Raw genomic sequence first — 18,110 nt, forward strand, 5'->3', positions numbered from 1 at the left:
GTATTTTGCCATACCAAATTAGTGAAAAACAAGTCAGATATGAAAACAGATACACATTTAAGATAAATAAATTAAGATAATGAAGCACATGTTTAAAATAACACCTAGAAGTACAACAGTCATGCAATGCTGAATTCTAGCTTGCCTTCAAGTTCAAAATTCTGCAGGGCTCCTGGAGGTTCATGTAAGGGTGTTTCCATACCTGACTCAAGGATACCCACAGCATCAGAGGTCAGAATAAACTGGAAAACCCTCACTACCCAAAAGCACTGCATCTTCCTCAGTAAGCCTCTCCACAGGAAGCATGTAACTGGGATTGGAAACAAGTGTAACAAAACACGACATTCCAGGAATATTATCCCAGGCAAAAAAAACCCCCAAAAAAACCCAAAAGACTGGGGTGTTGCCTTTTAGATGCTCTTACCAGGAAGATGCTGGACAGTTATAGGAACTCATGGTGGATTTCAGAAATGCTGCATCATATAACTTAATCTCATTTCCATTCTTTATCAGAACTTATTTAAAAAATTCCTTTTGTACTTGAAGCTACCATGAGATTCTAAGTGGAAATGCTTCATAGAGCAAGTCAAATCTGTCCTTTAGAGGTCTGAACTTTAAAAAGTGCCAAATGTGGACAGCATGCATGTCACAGAAAAGCAACAGTACTCAGCTATTGCAAATCCCATCATTGTGCCTTTCACATTTGAAACAGAAAAAACATGTTATGCTTGTAAAACAAGGGGCTCCTTCACTTCTGCATCAGCATGCTCAGAAGGATGAATGCCCAGCTGCAAAGACCCAAACTCTCAGACCTGTGGCTCCAAAGTCAGGCCCACGTCAGAGCTCTCAAGAGTACAGGAAACAATCTAATTTTCAGGATTTAAAAAAGTATAAATACCAAATTATATGCCATTGTCTTTAATCTGGTGGACACATATGAATTAAGTGCAATTAAGTAACAATTCTGTTAGTAGACTCAAGAATCAATGAATATCCCAATTCTCAGGACTGGATTACAAAACAAGCAACTGAATTATAGAACAAAGTGTACTTTTTTCTCTTCAATAAATCAACTTACTTCAAGCCCAGTTGTATTAATTCTATTTGATTCCACCACAAAAGGTATCCTACATACCTGACTAGCAACCTCTAATAGAACATAAAAAGCCTCACAACAGTAAAATAAGCCTTATCTGAAAACCACTGGAAACTAGGTTTCTAAATCTTCTAAATCTTCTTTAAACCACTTCTACTGGAAGAATACAAAACAAGATAAAAACAACGCAACAAAAATACACATTTTAAACACATTTGACTATCTAATAATTTCTAAGAATTAATAAATTACTGTGAAAGAAAAATGTAAGTGGGCAGTGGACCACCTTGGGATTGAAGACAGGCATTAACTACACTTAACTATTCCTCAGCTTCTTTTACCCAACCAAATATTCTGGTATTTTGGATAGAAATGCTTTGAGGTTACAACTTATTTGCAGAAAGAGTGCTCCACTCAACCAAGACTTGATCTCACATGGAATAAACAGGCCTTATAGTAAATATATATTTAGCAACTTTACTGAGCAAATAATTTTATCCTCAATCAAAACCTGACTCTATTGACAGCAAGTATTGACAGATGTCAAACACCACTTTACCTACATTACATATCTTTGTTTATCGTTACATTTTTTTAAATAGTACATTAAATATTTTTCTGAACAAATTTTTAAACACTGTTTTACTGTCTCTCTCAGGTAGCTCAATTCCTGTTCTGCTGTTTTCAACTGCCTCATCAGCACTTAGAAGATCAAGTTTCAGTGACTTCAAGATATCCAAGCATCAGTATGCAAGCCAAAATTTAATTCAGAAGCTGAAAGAAAATCAGTAAAACTACTTTTAGAAGGGAACAACCTTACTTTAGCTATCACAGTTTCTGTTGCCTGTAATTCAAGTAAAAAAAAAAAACAAAAAAAAAACCCCAAACAACCAAGTACAAATGTTTTTGGCCAGAAACAGGGAAGCATGGAATATCAATACATTTAAAAATGCATAAGGAAAAATAAATACTTAGCCAGATCCAGTCTTTGTAAAGAGACAATCCTGCAAAGAATGACCCAACCACCAGTGAATTCAAAATAAAAAAGTTAACTATTTTGAATAGATGTTTGAGTTAATTCTCCATCAGTATGGGAAAACTGAATGTTAAATCAGCTTTGCCAGGAATAGAATCTGTGGCTCCAGAAACAGCTTTAAAAGGAGAATTATGTCATCTTCTTAGGATTCAGAAAGGAAAAAAAAGTAACTGTTACCCAGCATCATTCTCTGTATTACTACTCCAGTCTTCTGTGCTTACCTTTGTAGAATGCCATTTTCTTGTGGTATAACACCATTTATAGCTGCCTGAAAAGAGAAAACAAATTTTGAGTCAAGCATGCAGAACAAAAATACATCAGAACTTTCATAATATGTTTGGAAGAGCGATCAGCTTGCTTCAAAACATGCCCTAAAATGCTCTCTATTTAGTGAATGTTCTTGGTGAATGATACCATCATTATGGTATCTACATAAAATAAAAAACTTATCTAAGTGAAAATCTAACATGAGCTGCAGCTCCTGTTTGTGTGTGATAGATTTCCCAGGTGAAATGCCAGGGAATAAGCATGGCCCATGCTGGATCAGTCCAGCACTTTGGTAAGTCACACACAGGGGGACACATCACTCCCAAACACAGGGAGCCAACTGTGCAGAGCCCAGTCAGCAGCACAGCACACCCACAGAAAATGTGATGCTCCCCAGAAGCACCAGCCATGGCCATGCCCATAAAGCTGCCCAGCTGCACACACCCTATGTGCTACCAGCCCCATGTGCTCACCAACTGCTGAGCTGGTGCCAAAGCTGCTCCAGAGCAGCTCCATCACACCTACACACACCACCCAAGCCTTCCAGGCTGCAGGGAGTCACACAAGGGACCATCCCAAAAAATTAAACAATCCTCAGGTAGAAAAGAAAGTGTTTTTTAAGCAGGGTTTATGCAGTTAAATACCATTCTACACTGTCCAAATTATCAGAAGGCTTAACAGCAAGATTAAAGCTTAAATCCCACTGCTCTCCATTTTCTCCTGTATCAGCAGCAACTTATCCATTTTCTACCCTCACAACTCTAATATCCATCCCCATATGTCAGATACACCTGATATGTTGGCCAGAACACCTGGTGAATGAGTGAAGAAGGGAACACTAATGTTTATCAGTTCAAAAATTTCCTGGTACTCCAGGAAGACAAAGTCATACCCTGTGACTGAACTACTGACAGTCATCATTGATCCACACCATTTGCACAAACTGACATTAAAAATATATAGCTCAAGTAAGTGCTTAATAAACATAAAAATAGATGTAACCAAGATTTAAATGCTATGGTTTCTTTTTCTCTGAATATATAAACATGATTTTTTTACAATTTCTGTTAATAGTTAAGGCCACATGAAGTCAGAAGGTTTTATTGCTGAACTCAGCTAAATTACTGTGATACTGCCATAAGATTCATCCTGCATTTAGAAACAAATATTGCATTAATAATAATTTAAAAAGCAGAGAAGGTCAGAGGTACCCATAAGCTACAGCAACAACCCATGAGGCTGTATCAAATTACAGCAAAACAAAGTTCCCTACCAGATCAGGTTTTAAATCAGTTTATCCACTGTGCATGGCAATAATCAGTGGTTTCTTTTTAACAACGTGTCTCATTTATCATCATTGTGGTTTTTGCAGTCATACACAGCTCTTGATCGTGTTCATCTAATAAACCTTCAGGAAAGAGTAGGAGGTTTTGGTTTATTTGGGTTTTTCTGGATTGGCTTCTCACTCCCATACTCTTCAGCAACATACATTTAACTCATGTCAATCAACAGATAAAGTTGGCTGAGAGACAAAGTTATCCTTTATTTTGCATCTGTAAGATATAGAAAGCAAATACAGGTTTCATACCACAGAACCTACACTAATAATGACCTGCTGGTGCAACAAAATTCTCTTTACTTGGGGAAAAGCAGCTGCTTCAGCTGTGAAGAAATAGCAATGTGGCATTTTCACACTTCTGTCAAAGCTCTGTCTTTAAATCAGCTCAAACTTCTTCTGAGCCTAGTTAGAGGGGTTAAATACAATAGAGGCTCCAAGCTATTTTCTTTAAAACTGAATAACTCACTTGTTCATATATCCCCAGTTTTGTAAACTCGATGACATTTAAGGGGCACAGGAGTAAGAAAAAACAGCAGAAGCATTATGTACTTTTTTTGATGGAAAGACCTCTATTAACCACACTGTAAAACTAAAGAGTCCAGACACTGTTTGTTAAGCAAGATGGAAGACTAAAATAATGTAGACAGCAAATGGTAGCAGTGCACATGTACATACTGCATAAATATTAAATATCCATGTTCTAACAAGACAGCTATAAGTAGACCCTGCAAAGAAAAAAAAAAAAAAAAAAAGAAAAAGGAACAACCATCTGCTTTAGAATTTCATTGGGAGAAGGTTGTGACTACAAAAAAAAAAAAAATTAAAACAAGAACACGTTACTAAGGCAAGATCTGTTCCAGGCTGTTCTTCCCCAGTGTCAATCCCCTTTGAGAGAGGCTCTCATCTCTGTGGTTATGCAAACATTTCAAGATACTATATATTTTTTCTCTCCAAACAGGGATCTTTGACCACCAAAACCACCCTGTAATTCATAGTAATTTAAAATGTTTGTTACCCTCGAAACAGTTGTAATAACCAATGCATTAAATCTATTTATGGATTATTAATATAAAGAAACCATGTCTGGATCAGAAAGCTCCTTCAGCTCCCAAAACCTGCTGTTGAGAGTGATGGCAGGGGAGCAGCACTCTGTGCTCATGCTGCTCTCACACTGCATACCCACAAGTGTCCCTGCTGGATCCAGGGTACCACAGCTTTCTAATGCTATCATTATTTAAAGAGTGAAATTCACCTTAAATGGAAAATTATAGGAGTTTCAGAAGACTTTTCCCAAAGCCAGGAATCCTAGGTGTGTCTCAGTGCTACCCTTAGCAAATTCTGCTAACACTGGCCCATCCTGGAACAGAATCATTTCTGTTTTGATGGCAACCTTTAAACAACTACCAAGCCTACAATGCAGTTCATTAAATTATAAAGTGAATGTAGCTCTTCTTGATTTATACATTTTGTTTAGGGATATCAATCATATACCCCGGAACTGGAACAGCTTATTTAAAAATTAATTAAGTACTGCATAACCTGACCTAATTGGACCTGCTTTGGGCCAGAGAGACATCCAGAAACAACTTCCATCTCAAGTCCCTGTGAGCCCATCATCCAATACTACAGGTTATCTTGATAAACATATTGTGAATGCTAGGGTTTTTTTTTTTAATTAAAAGGATATCCAGAATGTGATACAATGCTAGACTGGCAAGTGTCCATTAGAAAGGTTCAAAGTAACAATATTTTTGGTGTGTTTTTTTTCAGCAGCATGCTTCCAAGTTACAGTATTGAAGTACATTAAATCTTACTTTCTTGTTTCCCCAAAACATAGGAAACAATAAACCAACAGGGTTAATGAAAGATTACCAAATTCATTAATAGTTTGGGCAACACAAAAAATCCATGGCATTCTGAAATTATTTAAGTACCTAAAGATCACTGCAAAGCAGATTAAAATTTAGAATTTTTCCTCAAGGGAATACTAACAACTAGATTAGTCAGTTCTGACTAATTGCGACTATCTTTTATGAGTACAAAACAGTGTTAGAACGAAAACAAAGAACCACCATTCCTTAATTATCTGCTGAAACATCAACATCAATGACTTCCTTCAAAATATACAAATCTAGTGTATAAAGCAGTGAAGCAGATCTTAGAGTGACTCTCATCCCAGGGTCCTATGAATAATGTGGGTTTTTAGACAGCACAAATATTCAACTCACAAGTTGTAAATACTCCGTGGTTTTCACAAAGTTTGAAGATGGGCTGGATTTCCAGAATCTTAAAGGGATGTTTAGATGAATTAAGAGTTAAAGGATTTTGCAATGGGTGAGGAAGGAGCTCTCCTCAGTGGCACCTCTTGTTCCTCCCCAACCTCCAGAGCACACAATGGTTTTGGCTGACAGATGCAGTCCCTTAACACTTCTTTCCCCTTTAGAACCTCCACTCCAGTGAAGGGCAAGAGCTCCTATGAAGCACAATGCAAAATCAACTCTCCAAAACAGGGCACTAGAAAATAAATCCATAAGCAAAAGGAGAAAGCATTTTGGAGCAGCACAGTGCTGGAAGAACAATCCTTTGAGAGGAAGAGGCTAGAGAGATGTAAATAACCCACACACCTGAGAGATGCAGGAGTTCCACCAGGATAAATAACCAAACCAGTTTAACACTGCTGCTCCCAGAGAATTCCAAAAGCCTCATTTAGGTTTGACTGCATTCAGCAAGTGAGACCACTTGAGCCTACTGATCAAAGCCCTTGCAGAGCTTTCCATTTGTTTAGGTAAAAACTGAGGAGGTTTACATTAAACAAACACAGCACAAGACCCCAAGACAGGGTAATAGAACTGCCATGGTAGATGATCCAAAACCCAAAGATGTCCAACCAAATGGCATCAGGTGCTTCAGAAAGCCAGAGGGAATTACAATCGAGTCACTTGTTCATGGGGCATTTTCTTCCAACCTCCTGATTTTCTGACATATTTAGATTTACAGTATTAGTAAATTTTTAATGTGTTCAACTTAAGGCAATAGCCTCATAAACCACATATTTAATTATTTCAATGGAACTCAATAAAAGCTTTTTTTTAATGAGAGGATTCATTTATTATGACCTTCAAAAATCTCCATTTTCCCCCAAATGCTACAAACTCAGATTTTAGTTTCGGTTTAACACATCTGGCAAGCTAAAAAACAAAAGTTCTGCACTTTGTGTCTTAACTATTCATTTTGCTTCTCCTTCTTGTTATATACTTAATATCTTCTTGATATAAAAACTATTTCTCTCAAATCACAAATGCAGAAAGTTTAGCCCATGCTGTTTTCTACATTAGCAGATGCAATGGCAGGAAGAGGTGTTAGCCACTTGTAGGACAGTATTTAAAATTACAACCAAAAAAATCAGGCTTTTTGTTGTTTCATACTCAGAACAAAGAAAAACTTGTTTTAATCTTTGACTCTTTCAGCATTTCATCTTAGATTTATTTTTCTGATCATTTAAGTGAACATAATACCAAAATTTACATACAAAACCTCACTACAGAGGGTGAGATGACACACAAGACAAACACACTCTGATTTTGAGTTCTGCAGAATAAAAGAACTCTTGCTGTTTTATTTTGGAAATATTACCCTCTATTCATCTATGCTTGAGGATCACTCAAGATCTGCTGAATTTTAAAAAGAGTAACAAAATACACTAAAAAGCCCTCATTAAGTAATCCATAATAAAATTTTTAAATTATTTCTTGTCTTTTTAATTTTATTATATATTTCCACAGCACAAAACAGATCATTAATAATACTCTGCTTACAATTGTCAGTCCATTGCAAATTATTATGTTTCTAATTCAAGCTAAATGCGATATACTCCCTGACATACAATATTCCTACTCTAATTTTCTGCTTTCACATGATAAACTTCTTATCCTAAAGATTTAAAATCCATTTTTTATTTGATGTTCAAACAAAACAAATGGACAATAGAACTCCAAATGTTTTCTACAATGGAGAGAAGGAGTTTTGTAAAAGAAAGGAAACAAAACCCAAAACTGAATAAATACTATCCAAAAAGAGGAAAAACAAATAATTATATTATAAAAAAGCATTAGTGAGACAAAGCATCCATGAAAGGACTGAAAAAGCAAAAGTGAATTTCAAACTGTTTCCAAACCATAAATTTTAAGAGACAAAGGAACATATTTTCACATGCAGCAGTAAAGCAAAACAGGAGAAGTGCAAAGATTTAGTAATTCCTTTTGGGGATAGAAGTATTTCTTAAACTGAAACTAACTCACAGGGTTATATATGCTTTATGCATATATTTCAGCAGTAACAGTAAATGTTTTGAAATAATGCTCCTCTAACAGCTTTCCTCTTTGCAAATACTAATTTGGGCTAATTCTCAACACTGGCAAGTGCAGACACATCAAAACACTGTGACCTGCTCATACTGTGATTTTGGGAAACTGGATAAAAACTAAGACCACATACAGAATTCCTTTGCAATCAGTTTACAATAAAAAAGCAGAAAGTTCCAGAATAAACAGCAGAAATTTTAGTAACTTGTGCTGACAAAAATATCCTGTAAGTATCAGTCAAATACCACAGTCAATGTAGATTAATACAGCAAAACTGTATTAATTACCAGCATTTATTTCTGCCCCAAGACATCCAGATTGCACTCTGAGATTCCCAAGCAGGGGAATGTGGCTTCTCAACAGTTTCACACAAGTACCAAATCTCACCTGCTACAGGCAAGTCTGAGATGTGTATTCTAAACAAGAAATTCCATGAACCTTCTGAAGAAATACCAATCACTTTAACCAGAAGGAGCTTTCTGCAAACAGGATCACCTTACTACACACACAGCTACTCTGAAATCATTACTTTCAGAGGTTACAAAAGTTGACTGCTATGAGTTGAAGTAATAAAAAATATTATTCCACTTAGATTTTTAAATTAATTCAGTAACATTTAAATAACCAAATTGCTAATTGTGCCTCAGTAGTAAGAGAAGCAATCTCTACCTGTGTTATTTTTGGCAGGCTTTTCAAGGCAAAGGAATGAGTCAGCTTATTCCTGTAGCTTATGTTATACTTGCTGGCATCTCCCCAGCTTTGCAAGTCTCAAAAGTATTTCCAAGTGCTAGACATGAAGTTACACCCACAAAGTTTATACAGAATGACAACATTAGTCCCCATCGTGGTTAAAATTTAACCAAAAACTGTAATTGAACTACAATGAAATGTCTTCTATGCATTCTGCTTTATTTCAGCTTGCTTTCTTTACAACAAATATACTTCATGAAAAGCTGCAAAACAATAGAATTGCTAATAAAGCAAAAAATTAACATTTCATCAAAAAATGCCACATGAATACATTCATACAGATGATTCACTTCATCAGCAAGAGAGCACGCGTTGAAATTGTTTACAATTAGCACTCTAGATGTGGTTTCCCATTTCTCCCTACATCTTTGGTGGCTTCAGCAAATTTTGTCCTGTCACTCCTACAACATGCCTAAATGGACTAGGAAGCCTTTCAACAGTTAGATATACTTCTAAAATTCTGAGAAAAAAAAAAAAAAAAAAAAAAGAACACTACATTTTGCACAGTTCCTCAATTTTATATTGTTACTGCCTAATTCTCCAAACAAAGTGCAACAGAAATAAAAAATTCATTTCTTTTTTAATGTGTTTTCCTGGCATAGTGAAAGTAAAGAACATGTACACATTTCTAAGCAGCTTAAGGATCAGCATGTACCTGAGCTGACTCTAGTTCAGCAGGAATAAAGGAAAATAATCTGCTCTCCACCACCCACTCAAAACTTCACATAGAAAGGGAAAGCTTGTTAGTCCTTAAAATATGAATAGAATAGAATAGAATAGAATAGAATAGAATAGAATAGAATAGAATAGAATAGAATAGAATAGAATAGAATAGAATAGAATAGAAATCAGATAAATCAAAGGCTATGCCTTGATATGAATACTGGAAAATGTTCTGAACTCCCATATTTTTACCTCTCTCCTAGTTACTTTATGCAAATTTGAATGGCAACACTAAAATGCAAAGTTTAGGGATAAGCTACCTCATGACAATTTATTTTTTTGTTCAGTCATCCAAAAAAAAGTGAGTTTTTTTAAGTTATTCATTGTAACATACCAGCTCTTAGAAAATACTACCAGGGAAGAAATTTCAGGACACAAGAACTCAGAATACAAAAAGTCACAAAGCCTAAGGTCTCTTTACTGTAAAGCCATAATAACATGAAATATCAGCAGTGTTCCAATGATCCCAGCTGTGGTCAGTCAACTGCCTAATCACTAATCCATAATAAAAAAATAGTTATGCAAGATTTAGCTTAAAAGTTTGAAAGCAGAAAATCCCAAGATGAAGTTTGTAACCTGCATGTTATCTCAGTATTCCTCCAACAGCCTGTGCTGTACTGCTGGAGGGGCAGCAACCCAAGGCTTCCAGGCTAAGGAGAGTTTATTTAAATAAAACTAGAAACTGTTCCAATATTCAACAGTATTCTAAGTAAATCCATTTTTAAGACACTCTGCTTTGATGGCTCTAGATGGCTCCTAGATTTTGTGGTAAATTTTTTCACAAGTAAGGTTCACTTGCAAAATAGCAACAGCACTGGCATGGATGCTTGTTCTTAAATAATTTACTTCATTTTTCTCCTACTCACACAGTCCCAGCATGACTCAGTGACAGACTAAACACTTGTCAAACACGTTTATAAGATGTGTGCAATTTTTAGTTCAACTAGTCACAGGGTAATGAACTACACATACCTCATACCAGACAATTCACTGTAGTACATTCTAGAAATTTGTTCTGAAACTTGAATGTCTCAGGACAAATGAATGCTAAGCAATCTTTGTAGAAACTACCAGTACAGAGTAGCACCTCTAAAATAAGTATTTGTAAAAACTGAAGTAGGTGGATGAGGCATCCATAGAGCTCCAGCAGTACTATCAGGCAGTACTGGGATCTCAGGTGCTGCTTTTTGTTTATTCTCAGAACATAAAATTCTCTGTTAAAAGAAACAAGAGCAATTTACCATGAAATCTAAATTTATTAGTCCCATTGCTTGTTTAATCACTATACAAGAAAAACTTGAAGTTATTTCTTAAGTAACTAAAATTACATAAGAAACTACAAAACTAAATTGCTTAAGTGACTAAATTCCATTATGTTATTTGAAAAGGAGAGAGAGAATTTATATTTTACTTTAGAATATTGCCAGCAAAGCTAAAAATCTTCTCCACTCTTTCTGGTCAGAAAGAGAAATAAATTTTCATATACATCATCACAGCAACAAAATAAAGCCATAAAACACATAGTCACAACCCCTTTGTTACCCTCACATGAATAAAGCAGGTTTTTGGGAGTTGTTTTGGTTTTTTTTTTAAATGGATGAATATGCATACAGCTATGTGGAAAGTCATACCATCATTACAACTGCCTATAGACCTACACATTTTATATAATCTTCCACAAAAAAAAATACATTAAAAGGAAATGTGTTTTACTAAAGATTGAGGCATCTGAAAGTAAGTAAAAACATTAAATTTAATACTGTTTTTAAGAATCAACAAGTCTTCTGTGCTAACATTCAGCTGCATAAAATACACACCATGCATCTGAGCTTACTCAAAGACACAGAAATGTCACTTTGAAAGCTGCAAAAAGCTGGAAATATGGAGAATGGGAAATACAACAACTTTGGCAAGCAGGGATCCCTAATTTAACAGAAAATACATTAAAGACTTCCAAAGGAGATTTCTGTAGTCCTTTGTAAAAGACAACTGTGTCCTACTAGGAGATATTAATGTTGCAGTTGAACACACAAAAACACCTGAAACTTCTGAATTTCCTGGAGAACAGGCACAATGCCCATGAGATGCTGCACCAGTGGGATGCCCATCCACCAACACTCCTTGGGATTATCTAACTCAGGGCTTCCTTCTTCCTTCCCTCTGCTGGCAGAGGCTTGTGAATGCTGCACAGGCTGCTCTACTGCAGTAGCAGTCAGTATAAACTTGCTGAGTTCACAAGAACATGTTCCACAAGAGCACATCTGCCTAAAATAAATCTTTAAATGTTCCTTTAAAAAAAAAAAAATTAAAAGGGATACAAACTTCTGCTTTCAGATGTGACTGTTCATTTGAGCAGAGGGAGAATGTTATTAACACACAGACAAATCCAAGTGAAAATCCCTCAGATCTAGTCCTAATGAGAGGAATATACCCTGAATGCCTCACTGGTCCCACAGTGAGTGCTGTCAAATATGTGCCATATTCAGTATGCAATTCCAAAGTACATAAAATAGCAGGTCAGCAACACAAAATAAAAGGGCCAGTGTGATGAACATCACCACCATGAAGTGCAGTCCTGGTTCCCAGCCACTGAAACACAGCCTGCTTGCAATGCAACAGGAGAGCTGCTGAACACATGACATAAACTTACCCTGAACACTGCCCCACATTTAAGGAAAAGAAAGGGCTCTGTGCCAAACTCAAATTAATCACCTAGTTTCTGGAGGCAGACTAATTCAAATCAATCAAAATAACATACAGAGAGAGACCACATCAAAGCTGCAGCAGGGCAAACCGGAGAGAAAGAGAGACAAAAACAAACGTTAGTGTATCAGTTTTACCAGCTCCTACTGACATTTGCTACAGGTTTTAACAAAAGGATTGTTACTGGTTAGAGCACAGGAAGAGATACAAATAACAGATTGCTGATTACTGTCAAAAGCCCATTTTTTGCCATTCCCACCTAAATGGGCATTGCCAAGAGAAATAGAAAATTGCCAAGTCCTCCCTAATTTTACTCAGTTCAATTTTTTTGTCTGTTACTTTTTTCCAAAAGTCCTTACATAGATGTAAATACACATATGTAAAATTTTTACTTATAGAAAAAAAAAAAAAAAAAAAAAAAATCCTGACAAATATTATTTTCCAAGAAGTTTACAAGCTAGAAAAAAAAACTCTATCTGTCGAAGTTATCCATTTAAAATTAAAAGTTCTAGTTAAGAGTTGAAGCTTTATAAGAACAGATGTTCAAAATACACAATTTCTCCTTCCAAGACAGAGAATCATTTCTTGTCAAGTGATTCTTGGAATCTGAGTACAACAGGAACTGCAAATCATCCCTTTTCCAGGTGCACTAAACTGGTTTTGCTGAAGTTATACTGTGCTTTGATCCTCTCCCAGAATATAGAATAATCAAGCCAAGTACAGCAGGAAGGCAAAAAGGTCATTTTGAAAATAATAAACAAGAGGAGCTGTATATATATACAATCATTATACACACATTTACAAGTAAACTGAATATGGGATAATAAATGCCCCTCTCCACCCATTATTTTAATGAAATTTATTTTCTTCTTAAAGCAATGCTAAAAAGCACCTATATTACAATATCTCTTGGAAAAAACATGAAATAAAAACAATTTTAAGCCAGGGAACAGGAGTAACAACAGAAATGGCCATCCTGGAAAAAACTGAAAATTAAGTGTGGTGAATCCCGCTTTTCATTAAAAAAACCTGTTTTGATCAGCAGTACAGAATATAAAGTCATCCTGCATATGAAGGACTTGAATTTTTCATTAAATCTGTGAGAGGTAGAGCAGACCACTTCACTTACTTTCATGCACAGATTCAGACACTGGATGTCAAGAGCTCTCACCTGTGTAATAACCTCACATATACAAAGATCCACACTGCATAAGGTCAAGTCACTAATGGGTGATTTTCCTTAAAAGATGAACCATCACCAGAAACATTTCAACAGACACAGAGTTGGGATTTTTCACCCTTTTATTTTATTGCTTTTACACAAAGTTTAAGATATATTTATCTGTCATTCTTACCTTCACATGCCAAAAGAGAAGGTCAGAGTCTAAACAGGCAAGCTATGAAACCATCAGACTTTACTAAGGACAGAAATTCCTAACTTCTGCTTCCTCAGATGGTAAAAATTACTGTAAATTAGTAGAGCTGAAAGAAATGACACTCAGGAAGTAACATATCAGCAACCCTGGGAGGCTGAAGAGAGCTGGATCTATTTATAGCAGAATGCCTGAAGAGATCATTATATTATCTATGTTGATCTTCTGTATCTCACAGAACATCTGAAACATTTTGTCACTCTGCCTATAATAAGCCCTGTAATTAGGCTACAGTGTTCTAACACAGAAAAACCCTAAGCTGCTCTATATGCAGCAGACCACCACAAAGGCTAAGTCATATGCAGCAAAGGGGAACTAATTATTGACAAAATTAGGCTTCATGATCCCACCAAGCAGTTTTTACACTGTTGCTGCACACAAATTCCTCTGCAGGACTCTTGTGACCAATTTTATTTTGAGCAATTGAACAAAGCCAAGCAACCAAACATTTATGAAAGACAGCTTTCAATACTGCTTCAAGCAGCTACTGCAAAACACATGCAGCTGCTTTGAACACTGTAAAACATACACACTCTGAGACATTTAAATCCAGTTTATTTAGTACCAAACTCAAGATAAATAGAAGGAAGTCTGTATTTTCTTAGATTATCCCATATAGAGGATTAGAGACGAAGACTTCTAATTGGGGTAAGTAATCTTTTAAAATTCAAAAATAGGAAGCTGACATTTCAGTTCTAAACTGAAAAGAAAAAGGAATTCTGTTTAACTCTTAACAAATAACCAAAGTGACTTCTAGAAAAACTAAACCAAGAAAGGAGAGCCTTACATTTAACCCAGGTTTGGCTTTGTCCAAAGGTAAAACCAAATGTCCAAAAGACACAGAACATAGTAACAATAGTAGGAAAGACACTGGTGACATTTTAACCCTTAATACTAAATTCTAGCAAGACCAGGGGAGTGGGAGGGGAAAAAAAAATGCTTGCAAAGTAAGCAGCAAGAATATTTCTTCAGTGCAAACAAAGTAATCCTTAGAAAAACTTATACAAACAAACAGTACTTGTAGCTTAATGCAAGAAACTTTTTTCTTTTTTCATGAACTTAATAACCTCTGCTGTCTCTGTGCATTCTGATGTACTTCAGCCCATGTCAGCTCTTACTTCCCTGTTTCTGTTTGGGATCCTTCTGCTTTCCAGCTCACCAGGGCTCCTTCTTTTGGTTGTTTTGGCTGAAGTCCCAGAGAAATAACAACACCCTTGAGCTGAGTGTCAGAGAGTTTAGGAAGCAACAGGTGCCCAAGGGAATCTTCAACCTGGGTCTTTAGCACAACCACTGATAATGCACAACTTTTTTTCCAAAACAGAAACTTGAGATACAAACAGGCTGAGTGAAAAGTAAGAGTAAACTTCTTTGATACAAGAAACTTCCTTAACTTATGTTTTTGGGTTTTTCCCCTTTTGCTGCAGGAGTGCCCCTGAACTTTGGTTGATGACATCCTAATGGGATTTTAGCTTTCTACTCATTAGCCTGGGTGCCTCACAGAAGACTTCTTCATCAAATAGTGACTTTACTTCCAACATCATAGAAGTAAAGGAATCGACATTTTAAAGTCTCTGAATCAGATACACAAAGTGAAATTAGAGAAAACAAAAATTGTGTTCTTCCCATTTATCTAACACTGGGGGCCAAAGGGTGGCAGAGGAGCCCCTACCAAAACCATCATTACTTCACTATTGTCTTCATGAACTGTGAACAAAGTTCTTCAAGTTTGGTTTTCCTTCGAAATAAAATAAAAAAATTTTGCTCTGTATTGAACGACACATTTAGTGCCAAACTAAACAATTTCTTTACTTTTTCATCTCAGCTAAAAATACACCAACAACCTTTTGGTTGAATTAAAACAAACTCCCCCCAATTTCTAGGCACTGAATCTGTACTTGACTACTGAATTAGAAAAAAAAAAAACAAAACAAAAAAAAAAAAACAAAAAAAAAAAAAAAAAAAAAAAAAAAAAAAAAAAAAAAACCCCAAAACCCACACCACACATGGATCATGCACTTATAATTAAAAAAAAAAAAAAAAGCTACATTTTTCATAAGTCATGAGCCTTTCCTCAAGTTCTTTAGAAATGCTAAAAATCCTTGCCTAATAGAGGTATTTGATCCTCTCTCACCCCAGGAACTCCTTTTCTTCAGTCTTCTCTTCCTTCATTCTTCTGTTTCTACCTCGTTGTTAGATTAGCAGGATTTGTCTTTCACTCCCTTTTTTCACAAGAAGGCTGTTTTTAATAAAAATGAGCCAGTGTCCTATTAATGACACACCCTTAGGGCATCTCCTTCACTTACAGTCTCCTCAATATTATTTTTTTCTTCGACAACTTACCACTTCATTTTCATAGACATTTCTCTCATTCATCTTCTGCCCAGTTTCAGAAACTATGTACTTTCCTCAAGTACCTCTTGCATTCCTAATTTTCTACCCTTTCTCACTTTCCCTATGTCTTTTTTAAGCTTGCACATTTGGGCTATTACTTCTTTCCTCTCTATATTCTAGATCATCTAATAAAATTAACCACTTAAAGGTGTTCTCATAGCTTTAGAAACTTCCCTCTTCTTTCTGCTCATTCTGGAGTCTCAGAAGAGACTTATTTGTTCTGACCATTTTTCATGGCAGGCTCTCTCATTCAACCCAACCTGTTGAGCATTTACTATAATGCATACAATTTACAAATCCTCCAAAACCACACCCAACAGATCTAATGAATTTTACAGGGAACTTCATCACCTGAACAGAATGCATAAGCCTACTCTTTGCTTCCAACAAACAATTGGATTTTCAAAAGAGCTCATGCCATGTCACTACAAACTACTATGGCTGTGACAAAAGAAGTTTTAACTCCATCACTCAACACACACCTGGGTTTTTCTGTTTGAAGCCACTGATGACAGACACTCCCTTCTGCACACTGGCATCTCCCTCTTGCTTATACCTCAACATGTTGCAAAATAAAGACCCTTCGTTCTTTTTAACACATAGTTTCTAGTGTTGGGATTTTGTTTACAATAGGTTACAGTTGAAACTCTATCCACAGCCAATTTTGGAAATCTAACTACTTTATAATAACTCTGATATTTTGGTCTGGTGCAAAGGTCATTCATTTGGAAAAGAGAAAACAAAAAGGAGGAAGTCAAATGTTTTACAGTTTTAAGGAAGATCACTTGCTTTTAAATTAAGTTTGTTGCAGTTCACACTTCTAAACCTTAAGAAATTAGATTAATAGTTTATTTACCAATCCTATGAAGAGTCTTAAAACACCTAAGACCATTTTGCTTGGTTTTCTCCTATTTGTCTGCACATTGAACCTTGTTGCAGAATAGATGAGAATTTTTTTCAGGATGAGTGTTTGTTGGGTTTTTTGTTTGTACTTAATGATGTCTGGATAGCACCAAATCTAAATAAAGTTATGGCTTTAATCAACTGATTCAATTCTGCACAACCACCAACAATAGAAGAGCAACAATCCTAATTTTAAATTAAAAGCACATGAAAATTTGGAGAAGTTGTTTCATCTTCCATTTCTTCCACAAGAACCTAAATCCTCAAAAACTCATGTGTGTATACACAGGTCTTCTTCTAAATATTCTTTATAATATTTCATACAAAATTAAGCCAAAAGGAAACTAAACAAAATATGAAACCAGGCTTTAGAGGACAACAAAAAAATGAAAAAAAGCCTGAAGACAATCAGAGCAGAGCAGAGTTTGTACAACTCAGGGCCATGTTAACTTGGAGAGGAGGCTTTAACAGACCAGAAACAGTCCACACATAAACAACCTGTTTGTCCCAGCCACGAGACACCCCTAAATTTGAAATAAAGCTACCAGCTGTCTCAGCAAGATGCCATGTCACTGTTACATGGGGTTGATCTATGAAGTCATTTTCTTAGAATACTTACCACTAAATCCCAGTTATTTTGTTCAAGCAACGTTATAGCTTCATCAATATTTTCAATACCAGTACATGCCTAAAAACAAAAAGAAGCAGTAAACAGAATTAAAAGCATTGTTCAAAATCAGACTATTAATACCTATAATTCAATTAATTTCAGCAGGATAACAGGAAAGGTATAGATTTTCTCTTTCTGTTACAAAAGGATAATTCAGAAATCAGATTTCAGGTTTTAAACATCAAACATTTAGGTATCATTCCCTGTTCCATCAGAGGATTCTTGTGTAACCTTGAGCAAGCCACCTAGGGAAGCAAGACCAAGTAGTTATTTGTAAAATTAGGACAATAGTGCTGTCCCACAAAGGCATTTTGAGAATTCTGCCTTCAAAACTATAATGTACTCATACTACTTTAAAAGGGAGCAAAAAACCTTAAAGCTCCAGCCCTGTACTCTGGCCTTACCTAGTTCAAGAAATCTAACACAATAGCATTATTT

The 18,110-nt window shown here is 35.8% G+C and overlaps 1 protein-coding gene across 1 annotated transcript in view; it reads right to left on the minus strand.

Annotated features, from left to right (window-relative positions):
* The window catches only part of FAF1 (Fas associated factor 1), a 148,881-nt gene that overhangs the window by 114,554 nt on the left and 16,217 nt on the right, over positions 1 to 18,110 (minus strand). Inside the window, 2 exon segments of the mRNA XM_079314543.1 lie at positions 2,354 to 2,400; positions 17,622 to 17,690. Coding sequence (XP_079170669.1) covers positions 2,354 to 2,400; positions 17,622 to 17,690 — 116 coding nt within the window.

This window comes from Erithacus rubecula (genome assembly GCF_903797595.1).
Source record: "Erithacus rubecula genome assembly, chromosome: 10".
NCBI lineage: Eukaryota > Metazoa > Chordata > Aves > Passeriformes > Muscicapidae > Erithacus > Erithacus rubecula.